We start from the raw sequence: 11,732 nt of genomic DNA, 5'->3' as shown, positions 1-11,732 counted from the left end.
AAAGTCGTCGGTCATTGGAGTGAGACTTTTCATAAAGTTGATAGACAATGAATGATTGTTTTGATTCTTAACATTTATTCGCCTTACGATTGGCTGATGGATCAATCACTGATTTTCATGACTACGAGGATATTATTGTGCGCTATAGCGCGCATGATTGCCTAGTATAAACAAATTTGTGACAGAAATATTTCTTTTTTCTTGGGTAGGGGAGGATGGAGTAAAATGGACACTTTGGACTTTTTAAAGTTACTCATAACTCAGAAACAAATTCATCAATTGAGCTCAGTTTAGGCTCATTACAAAGGGAAAGAAATGTTCTTTGCATTGAAGAAAAAACTATTGAATTTCATCAACATTTCAAGCTGTTATTAACATTTGAAAAAAAGTCAAAAGTGTCCATTTTACCCCAACCTCCCCTAAACTTTGGTCACGAGTTTTTAGCTTCAGTTTTGGTAGAATGTCTAATTGATTCGAGTATGAGGAAAAAACAATAATCGTGTGGGGAAAAAGGAATTGTCTATTGTATAGTCATTTTGTTAATTTCATCAATTTTTGTTAATTGAATTAATTGAATTCGTTGAATTCTCTTGTGGATTTTGAGCAGTCGTCGTGACGGAATTGAAATACACGTGGGCTGTAATGGATCCAGTGGCTTGTGTCCCTCGTGGGATTCTATTTTTGGGTAAACTAGACCAACGTTTCATTCAGTCGAATGACTGGCTCCACTGTCAAATCCCCTGTAAACTACCCAGAAATCTTGATTATTTACATGATTAACTCCACTTGCGAGTGGGAGTTACGATTTAGATTGATTTTCCATTGAAGTTTAATGACAATGTTGGTGAATATTCATAAATACATGTGGAGTTTTCTCGACGTCTGGATTGCAGATTCCGGGGGTGATGTGGAAGTGGTAGTGGCTTCCAACAAGGAGATCAAAGTGAGTCCCGTTCGTGAGGCCTTCCAGGGAGTTTTTGGAAAAGCGACTGTCAGGTAGTTGAATCCAATAATTGACAAGAGTCAGGACGTTAAAAATACAAATACACTGAGAGAAAAACAAACATGTTGTCAAACAAGTCTTTGGGCCAACAAAATCGCTAGTTGGAAGTTGCCGAAAAAGAATTTGTTTTTTTTTAATGTATTAACCCATCATGGGTTACTTACAGCCAAAATAATTGCATATTACAAAGTTATTCAGCTTCGTAGGACATCTTTGTTCGGATACTATTAATGACTAATGCGTGTTTTAAATTTTAATTTTACATTTTTTAAGAAACTGGTGTATTATTCGCAGGGGTGCAAGGTCATTTGCCGTCAGAAATGAAGTTATGGTATACGGTCTAGGACATTTGTGTTTAATTAATTTATCATTCATTATTTGTTTTTCTTAGCTAGAGTACTCTGGACATTGCTATATCACATGGTCAATGTCCTGTATTGCGGCTCCACAGGCGCATTCTGTGGTGTTAACAAAACCTGTGCGGTAAAGAGACTTGTTCAGATGATAGTGGCCAGCTCGAGCCCTGTTAACCCAGACTATAAGTTCATTCGTTTGGTTCGATTTTGAAAGTCTCAAGCATGAATAATTGTTCTGCTTTCGACAGCAACGAAAGCAGAACAATTATTGGCTCAAGAGGCAGATAATTCACACCAGACGTGCCTTTCCATCCCTTGTTTCGCGTAAAACAAAGATTTTTCGGGAGCAAAATACGTATGGGAGTATCGAATAACGAAGGAGTGGTGCTAGAAATGACATTTCTTGCGTGTACAGAGAATGCAATTTTTTTTCAACTACTAAATCTATTTTTGCGACGAGAATTTTTCATTCCAGCGCACTCTCTCCACGTTTGGCACAAAAAAAATCCTTTTTTGATAATTTTCAAAAAACTATTTTCTTGGCACAAGTAAGACTTGTTTGAGAACTTTGTCGTTTTTCTCTCAGTGTAGTCTAAAATATGAAATCACAGAGATAAAAGTCCCCTAGACTTTCTGCATTCTCCTCTCCTTCATCTCTCCATTCTTCAAGTTATTCTCCCACTCGTCTATTTTCTCTACATTCAACATTTCTCCCCCTTCAAACACCCAGTGGAGTGGCTGTGGACACATCAGCAGTGCCCAAGACCCCAGTGGGTTTCGATGCCGGTGTAGCAGCAGCAGAGATGAGGATAAAGTACGCAAGAAACGCTCACGAAATTCCCCAGGAGGTGCCGATTGTCGGGGTCCAGAGCTTTCTACTAGAAGTGGGACAGGACAAGTGGTACGAACTGGGAGTCATTCTTCTCGAGGACCAGAAGAACAAAGTCAATCTGCAGACGTTTACGCAGATGACACCGGTGCCCAGTCAAATAGTGACAGCTGCCAAGGAGGCGACTCCTGGGGACTATCCCCTGAGGTCTCTGGGGCTCGCTGTGCACATTGGGGCTTCCATGGCCACCAATTTACAGGTTATTCAATATTTATTAATTCATGACGTGATGAAGATGAAGATAATTCAATTTTTCGTCCCAAAATGAGCGATTTTGAGACGATAAATTTTATTAGAAAATAAAAAAATTAGATTAAAGGCGATTCGTTTTACCTTTTTCGTTTATTTTTCTATTTTTTGATAAAATTTATAAACTTATTGAAATTACCACCCCAGGACGTGACTAATCGAAAAAACACAAAAGACGAAAAATGTAGAGCTCAGTGAGAGCTTCAAAAAAGAATATCATTAAAAATTGAAAAAAGATGACCATCTCACAATTCGCGAAAGTGACTCTTTCAAAGGCTTTTTTATTGTTTTTCTTAAATTTCACTCCACTTGAAAAGCAAAAAACCATTAGGGATGATTTATTTACGTATCACTATCCATCGATTTTTAAAAATTATGAACAATTATTTTATTTCCCTCGATGTTCCAGGTTGGATACAACGAGTGGCATCACGCATTAACCGGTGTCTCCCGAAGGGATACTATTCTCCTCGCAGCCCAATCCCTAGCTGGTCTCTACAAAAACACGATAACGTCTGTGTAGTATTGACGAATTTTGCTACTGCGATAATATCTTGTACATAAAATTGAAATATCGTTGCCCCTCGTAATTATCGATAATATATCCTAGATATTAATGAGTCTATCAGTGAAGTGGTGAAGTGTAACTTATTTTTGTTGAATGTGTAATTATCTCGATGAAGACGTGATTTTTTCAAAGAACTACTTCTTCATGAGATGAATACACTCATCAACAGAATTATAAAATCTTCACTATACCAATATAATCAATATTCCCCAGTTTTTGTTAAACTGATTTATGTTGACAAGTCGATTTAATCCTTATGCTAATTTTATTTTAGGGAATGAGAAATAACAGATCCTGCAGTATTTAATATTCAATTGCAGAATATGATTCTGTTAGATTGTTTCTAGTGCATTTAAATAAATATCAATATTTTCATTAAATAAGTTTGTTCATCCCTTCCTTTTTTTGAACAATTTTTCGTTAGGCAAACCATTTATTTCACATCTGGTCGTTTTATCCTGGGAAGGCTTTTTTTAATCTCCCATTTATTTTCTTTGTTTTCGTCCAATTTTAGTACCTGTTAGGATTTGTTTTTCTTTGTTTATAATTTCCAACACTTTCGTCAAAGGAATGAGTCACGAGTAATTGTCACAAGGGTCACAAGAGTTGATTTCCATTGGAAATTGTACGAAAGGATAAGGAAAATAAAAAAATCATCATTTTTATTCATCAGTTTCTGTATTTTCATGTATATTCACTCGGCCCCGAATACACAGTGCATTATCCTTAAATTTTCGTCTCATTCGTTCAGTCATTTTGAAAAAGGGAGGGAATAAAAAAAAACAACCAAATTAACGTAAAAATAAACCAGATGAGGGAGGGAGTAATGAGAGCATTAAAAAACCATATTGTACAAAAATTACCGAATTTCAATATCTGAATAGCTTACAGAATGGTTACAAATCAATTTTTTTCATCCAGTATTTCCATAATTCTCCACTAGAATAATAAAGAATGTTATTAGTTAATTGATAATCGTGAAAAATGAACCACGGAAACGTAAAGCCGAACGTGGTAGCTGTCCATCGCTCGAGCGATATTCAAATTGAATTACAATATTTAAATAGGATATTTAAATAGAGTGCGAGAGTCCCAATTGGTTACAATTTGTCGAGGTATGAAGCCAAGTCAGGGAGTCCGTCCTTCAATCCCTTCCTCTTTCTTGTGTCCTGTGAATTCATTGAAACAAAACGAAATTAGATTTTTCTGGCATTCATCATTTCATGAAATAGGGAATGGAGAATGGTGAATGTATGTTTCTCTATTCAGACCGACCAGATCGACAGCTGGAGAGTCGAAACTTTAAAAAACAAGATGTATTATATTCCACGAATTAAAAAATGACTAGATAAAATGAAAATTCGTAGTCATCAGTTATGATCGTGGTTGTTGTAATGCTTTTCCAAGTTTCCAGACATTTTCAAATGATTTTATCGCTCAAACTTTGCAGGTCTAAATTTGAGTCTCGATATTAAACCGTTAGAAAGCATTTTAAAAATAATTAGAAAGTCTACTTTTGGAGGAAGACTGATGAAATAATTTGAAAATGGCAATTTTTAGCAATTGCGAGCATTTTCTATAAATCATTTATAAACAACGAATGTTTAAAAAACTAATAACTCTGTGCAAAATGGAAATTGAATGATATTCCTGAATATTTCTGATTTTTTCCAATTTTTTTCAAAACGAGTGGTTTTACCAGGAAATGTCAGTGCACCTTCTTTGTAGCTCATGAAATTGCAAACAAAAAATGTCTTCCGATATTTTTTTCAAACCCAGTTCATTTCAGAGATATTCACAAAATGGTGATGCATTTATCTCGAAAACGAGTGAATCTAGAATAAATGTCGAGACATCTCTTCAGCTGACAAAATATCCAATGAGGCCAATATTAAAAACAACATTATCATGTTAAAATGCCAAAGCATAAATAAAATCCTCAAAAAATTACCTGAACGACTTGGTAAGGCCTAGTCCCAGGTTCAGTGGGATCTCCAGGAAGTATCTGCCAGTGATCGAACACACACTGTGGGAATGCCTGTCCCCCAGTATTGGATCTCAAATCGGCAGTGAAGCCAAACGACTCGTTGACAGGCAGATACGCCTTGACCACGAACATGGGAGTGCCAGCGACCTGCTGTTCCTCGAAGACATGGCCACGTCGACGATTGAGTACACCGTAGATACCTCCAACAGCGACCTCAGGGCACTGAATCTCACAGAGGTAAACGGGCTCCATGAGCCTGGGGGCAGCAGTCAATAAACAAGCGTAAAGACAACGTCTTGTCGTGGGGATTATCTGTCCTCCACCCCTGTGGATGGCGTCAGCGTGCAGTGTAACATCGTAAATGTTGAACCTGTGGGAATTTAAAACAAATTTAATTTAATAAATTACTGTAAATATTTTTATCGCCTAATTATGATATTTTTTGTCATTTATATTAGTTGGAAGACATCGATTAAGATTTTATCCTGAGAAAATTTGAATTGAAAGAATATTTATTTCATTTTTACTAAGTGAATTAGTGTGTTTTAGCTTGGCACAAATTTGTCAATTAAATTGCAAAATTTTTATCTCTTAACCTTCATTGTTTATAGCTAAATAATTGAAATTGTTCAAGTTTCGGAAACTTTTTCTTTGCATAAATTGTGATTATTTATAAAAATTTATAGAAAAACCACGTAATTTCCAAAAATTGCTATTTTTAAATTACTTCAGCAATCTTTCTCCAAAACTGGAAAATCATTTTCCTGCAGGAAAAATCGCCAAAGTACTTGGATATCCTCAATGATAAAAAAACAATGCAACTGTGAAAATAATTTAATGGGTAAAATTCATTGAAGAAATATAAAAATGAATTTTAGTTTCCAATTAACATTGAACTGCCATAAACGTAGTGAGAAAAAATCTAAAAAAACTTTAATTACAAACCTGACACCCCTCAAGTTCTCCTCAGAGAGGACTCCCTCCTTCGTCGCCCACTGGAATCCAGCGACAACAGAGTCCTTGATTTCGTTGAGATACTGCACTCCCTTTGTGCAATCAACAAGAATATTGGGACCAGTGCCATCAGGGCCGAAGCACCAGATCTTCCTGGCCTCAGTCACGTCGTAATCGTACTTCTCCCCGAGATATCTAGCACGAACCTTGAAGTCGTCTCTGGGGTTGACATCACCATTGTCAATGTCCTCAGCAAGACCATCGGGCATCGGTTGGGCCTTCATGAAGAGACGATTGTGCTTGTTGGGGGATTTCGAGAGACACATTTGGTCGGACTCCTCGGAGACTGTCTCCCTGTACGACACCACTGGATCTGACTTCTTGATTGGAATGCATGCGTGATCGTCCTCGAGATCCTTCAGGCAAATCTCCAGGTGGAGCTCACCAGCTCCTGCGATTATGTGCTCTCCTGACTCCTCGATTATACATTGGACCATGGGATCAGACTTGGCGAGACGCTTCAGACCTGGGGATTTTGAAGATTTTTAGCTGGAGTTTTACGCGAGGAAGGGTTCAGCGATTTTCAATGGGTTCATCAGGTGTCAACGCTAATCATGGGAATTCATAACCCAGTGCTCGGAAATTTTTTCATCATTTTAGGGAGATCTTTAGGGATTCAATGGGTTTCATTAATTAATTATTTCACTTGACTTGTTTTATTTTCATCGTGACTGTTGATTTAGCAAAGAATGGGATGTTTAATATTAAATATTGAATGAATCGCAACTAAAATGCATCTACTTAATAAATATCAACACTCACTCATTAATTTTTTGTTCAATAGAATATTTAACAATACCTATTTACAATTAATATTGATTTCATGGAATATTAATCCGATAATTAAATCCATTAACCATGTAAAATTGATTGATAAATCCATACCTTCAACGAGTTTGGGCAAATCAGCTGGATTTTTCGGTTCAACAGCAACACGCACAACAGGTGATACAGAGAACTTCATGACCTTCATGTTGTGTGCATCCTTGAAAGTGGTGATCGTTCCAGTCTTCACCAGGAACTGATCGACACCGACGAGACCACAGATGTTACCTTAAAGCATCAAAAAAGAAAAGTTGATTCACACAAAAAAATAATAAAACAGCCAGAGAAATTATTGAAATCATTGGGATCAGTTCGCCGTTGTAATATCGATTCATTTATTAATTCAGAACAGGTCTGTGTAGAACAATCATCATGTCGAAGATAATTAATGTAAGTGATATAATGAATGAGGGATGAATGAACGATCATTTTGATTAATTACCTGACGGCACATCCTCGATGGCCTCGACGTAACGCCCCATCATGAGAATAGTACGCTGGATGGCCTTCTCGTAGAGATCTTCCTTCTTTCCTGGCACGAAGTTGGGCCCCATGATACGGGCCTTCATACCAGTGCAGACTTTACCGGAGAAAACACGACCAAAAGCGTAGAAACGTCCCTTGTCAGAGGTTGGCACCATTTTTGAGACGTACATCATCAGTGGTGCATTGGGATCGCAATTCTGAATGGAGAATTCGAGAGAGGAATATTAGAACTGGTTTATTAATTTTTCACATCTGTTCGTTATGATCAAATGGACTCAGTTGGCCGTTCTTATCGTCTCTCATTTGATTTCAGAACAGGTCTGTGATAGAACAATCATCATTTAGTTTTTTGGAAAAAATTTCACAGTTGCAAAAGGCTGATATTATTTTTATTCTTTTCATTTTTACGTAAAATGACATAAAAATAAAATACTGGTTATTATTTAATATTAATTTATCAATAGTAATTACCTTGATACCAAGGGCAGCTTCGTCGTCGTGTGGGCCCTCGTAGAGCATCTCCATACGGTATTTCTGGGCAGTTACTGGGGATGGAAGATGGATGGCTATCATCTGAAGTAGAGCCTCTCCAGCTGGCAGCCAGGTTCTCATCACGACCTAATTACCCAAATGAAGATACGAACTCATTAAACCCATGCGTCCACCCCCACAAATTGCATAAATAATTACCCAAATAATATCAGTTTAGTTCGTTGACTCTTCAAAAAAAACATTCAGAAGAGGTGTCAGAAAATTTTAGAACAATCATCACGAAAGCTTGAATTAATCGGATGAATCTAGTGAAGAGGGAAACGGTTTGATGATTACCTTGAGGAGGGCCTTTCCGTCCTTGTCCTTGTCCTCGGGCTTCAGGACGATTCCCAACTTTGAGAGGAGACTGTCAGCCTCCTCCTTCTTGTAGTTCATGATGCAGTCGAAGACCTGGGGAAGAAAGAGCAGTTGCAATTTTAGAAAATGCTCGTCAGGGCTCGATTTTTGATGGATTAATGGAGAAATAGATAATTGTTGTATTAATGTCGTAGCGTACCACTAACGAACATAAAGATAGAGGTTCAATGGTAGCGTTTAAACATCGATACGTTTTATCTCCTTCCACAATGCACTGTCCACACTGTCATGGTACTCCAACAGACTCAGAAAGCCGTGTTATCGTACTACACCGAGACGCTAATGTGCAGGAAGGGATGAGAATAAAAGTGTGAATTTTGGTTTTTCAGATTGACAAATTGACGAATTAATTGTGCGTGTCAAGGGTAGTGTCAAGGGAATTTTTGATTGCTGACAAAATTTACAATCTAAAGTCTTTTGACGTTTCCCTCTAGTGAGATTGCTCCTGAGAATTTGTTATTTTTGGAAATGGAAATGACGAATGAATTTTTTTCCTGAAATTACAAGTATCAAAAACGCAAAATTTCACGAATTACTTAATGACTTTATCTCGCACTCAATATCTCTGAATCTAAGGAAGATGAAGAATTTTGATAGGACCTATTTTGCAGAGAAATTTGAGAGCTACTAAAATGTTTCTATAAAAATTTCACCATCTCCTCTGTATTTCGAATTATTCTCAAAAAACTGATCCCAATGTAGTGCAGCAGATTTTTGTGACGCACTGTGCCCTCAAATCCGATGATTTTAATTAAAAATTCTGCGTAATTCTGCATTTATCTGAAAAACTAGTGGATTTAACCGAAATGTCGAGAAACTCAAGATTTAATTGTCCCTGAGATGAATTCAAACTCAACAAAAACACGAAACACCTCAAAAAATTCCCAATAAAATTACCTTGTAAATAGGATCCAAAACGTACATGCAGAAAGACCTCTTGTTGTCAGCCTCCTTCTGTTTGCTCCACTTCTTGGTCTTGGGATTGAAGAACGACTCACCCCAGAGGCGATTCATGAGCTTGACAGTGTCGATCTTGAATTTCTCAGCGTACATCTCGGAGAATTGTTTGAGTGTGAAGGCCCATCCGTGAAGACCAGATCCAAAACCAACGGAACCCTTGCTGGGATCGACACGCACCTCACCCATGGGGCCATCGTCATCAGAGTAAGTGGCGATGATGACGTTGACGTTTTCAACGATACGCTGGAATGTCTGGTAGAGATCTTCACTGTCCAGCTGGAGCTCGAGCAGAGCACGGTCCATTTTGTTCATGAACAGCACAGGCTTGATACGTTCAGCAATGGCCTGACGAAGTACAGTTTCCGTCTGCACACAGACACCTGATGGAGAAGAGAAACAACAGGGGAACGACGATTAGAAGAGGTGCTGAGGGGAAAATTCGATGGCTGGAATTTTTTAGGGGAATTTTGTCAGTTGGCCGTTCTTATCGTCTCTCATTTGAGTTCAGAACAGGTCTGTGATAGAACAATCATCATTTAGGGATTTTATATCGAGTGGTGCATAGAACGTGAGAGAATAAAACATTTAATATTTTACTCTTTCGATACTTGAATTATCTTGATAGGGATTGGCTTCAGAGGAAAATATTTAGTTTTTGTCAGTTTTGCATTCATCTCAGACACAATTCTAGCTGAAAAAAGGGCTCCGAAATTTATTTTAAATGCACGTTTGTCTAAAATTTTAAATTCAAGTAATTGAATTTGACATTTGACTTTTTTTTTCATTTAAATATTGCCTAGCTGTGTGAGCCCATAATACCCCATGCAGTTGGAGCTACAAATGGAAAAAAATTTCACTGAATTCTCCATATGAACATGAACCACAACTCACCAGAGACGCAATCAACAACGACAAGTGCTCCATCAGTAACTCTCAAAGCAGCAGTGACCTCACTCGAGAAATCAACGTGCCCAGGTGAATCAATCAAATTGATCAAGAAACCCTTCTCTTCCTTGTCCCTCTGATCAGGATTGGTGATGAACACCAAATCCTTCTCGTCAAGCTCAAAGAACATGGAGATAGCTGTTGACTTGATGGTAATGCATCTCTCCTGCTCGTCCTTACGAGTATCAGTGAATCGTGTTTCACCTGCCTTGGCACCAGCAATGATACCAGCCTTGGATACAAGGGAGTCTGTCAGAGTTGACTTTCCGTGATCCACGTGAGCTATGACGGACATGTTCCTGATGTTCTTCTTCTTGTCCATCATCCCACGGATCTCGTCTACGGTAAAGTTCACCTGTAAAAAATTCAATGCCATTTTCCTGTGAATAATGGAGCAATTGTCCTCAAAACTATCGAGTGAAAGGTGAAAAATGACTGAATACACGTGAAAAGGAATCAAATGGGCGTTTGAGTCGAACCTACATCACGTCAGGGCATGGGTAGTCCCCTGCATCCAGGAAAATGGAGATTGAAATTGCTATCAGGCATTCATTCCAATCTAGCTACTGCAATCTCAGTTAAAAAAATCTCCAATTGGTTCGTTGCATCTCTGACGCGAGGCCCGTGACACGTTCTGCACTCGAGACACAGCTCCAAATGTCCCATATTTTGAGACTCAATCTCGCGTAATTAATTAATTTTCGCATGTGACACCTGGAGAATATATTGAAAATACGAATGACGCGATATTCACCATATGACCCCCGAAAAAACCCAGAAATACGGCATTAATTGAGGTTGCGCAATCCGAGGTAACCCCGACCATTTCCCAACATTTGCCCGATAATACCTCGCGGATACCAAAAAATATACCCGGGATCCTGTAGCCCATGAATTCAGAATTGCTCCCAACAAGGGTAAATACTGTTATTTTACGTACCATCTTGGATGTTTTCCGATTATTCCTGTCCCGTTCGAAGATGTACGTGCGCCAACAATGGCGGACTCCCTGGGAAAGAACAGGAGTACGACAGAAACGTGTTGGCTGTCCGAGCTGTGCGGACGAAAGAGGTCGCTGCCATGATTAAAGGCGACTTTCTCCACGATCTCCGCGTGAACATAAAACTTCCCCCTCTCCTCGGAGTTGAGAATGAAGGGCATGTTTACAATTGGCGATGAGGGTGCAGGCGGGTGGATTTGAATGATGAACTGCAATTTTGTTTTAACAATTTTTTTTTTTCATTTTTTAATTAGTATTTTCATTATATTTATTATGTGAGTAAAAGGCCATTTTACGGACACGTCAAACGCTTTTTTTCAGACAGTTTGGAGAAAAATAGCCTCGTGACTCGGCCGAAAAGGCTTTTATGACATCAAGCCCGATAAACCGTGATGCTAACCTAGTGACATAAAATAGTGTATGTCACACGGCGATAAAAATATCATCTGAGAATACTTTTATCGCCTGATGACATAATATACTATTTTGTACTACCTGCTTGAAAAAAATCATTTCTCGTGGTTTAACGGGCGCAAAGTGT

General features: G+C 38.3%; 2 protein-coding genes across 4 annotated transcripts in view; one reads left to right on the top strand and one right to left on the bottom strand.

Annotated features, from left to right (window-relative positions):
* LOC107041331 (protein PRRC1) overlaps positions 1–3,730 on the top strand; it is a 7,325-nt gene extending 3,595 nt beyond the window's left edge. For all 3 annotated transcript variants that reach the window (XM_029126323.1, XM_015261837.2, XM_015261836.2), the window contains 3 exons: positions 894–996; positions 2,090–2,447; positions 2,907–3,730. In XM_029126323.1, the coding sequence (XP_028982156.1) occupies positions 894–996; positions 2,090–2,447; positions 2,907–3,020 (575 nt within the window). In that variant the 3' untranslated portion in view covers positions 3,021–3,730. The remainder of the gene's footprint in view (positions 1–893; positions 997–2,089; positions 2,448–2,906) is intronic.
* On the bottom strand, positions 3,725–11,263 carry LOC107041329 (translation elongation factor 2). The gene is made up of 10 exons (XM_015261830.2): positions 11,132–11,263; positions 10,138–10,546; positions 9,184–9,626; positions 8,206–8,319; positions 7,849–7,995; positions 7,334–7,574; positions 6,952–7,119; positions 5,998–6,532; positions 5,017–5,422; positions 3,725–4,234 (listed from the first exon to the last, which is right to left on the bottom strand). Exons 1-10 carry the CDS (start codon positions 11,132–11,134, stop codon positions 4,166–4,168), a joined length of 2,535 nt encoding a protein of 844 aa, XP_015117316.1. The 5' UTR covers positions 11,135–11,263; the 3' UTR covers positions 3,725–4,165.
* Positions 11,264–11,732: the final 469 nt, after the last annotated feature.

This window comes from Diachasma alloeum, unplaced genomic scaffold (assembly GCF_001412515.2).
Source record: "Diachasma alloeum isolate Michigan unplaced genomic scaffold, Dall2.0 Dall_scaffold_00362, whole genome shotgun sequence".
NCBI classification, from domain to species: Eukaryota; Metazoa; Arthropoda; class Insecta; order Hymenoptera; family Braconidae; genus Diachasma; species Diachasma alloeum.
Note: the sequence above shows the minus strand (reverse complement) of the source record. Positions and strands in the feature narration are given on the sequence as shown.

Bases quoted from the DNA above. Each gene is read 5' to 3' on its own strand.
- LOC107041329 (XM_015261830.2), bottom strand. The intron at 7,996-8,205 runs GTAATCATCAAA...TTGGGTAATTAG, and splicing joins ACGGAAAGGCCCTCCTCAAG to GTCGTGATGAGAACCTGGCT. The intron at 7,120-7,333 runs GTAATTAATCAA...TGATGCTTTAAG, and splicing joins CATCGAGGATGTGCCGTCAG to GTAACATCTGTGGTCTCGTC.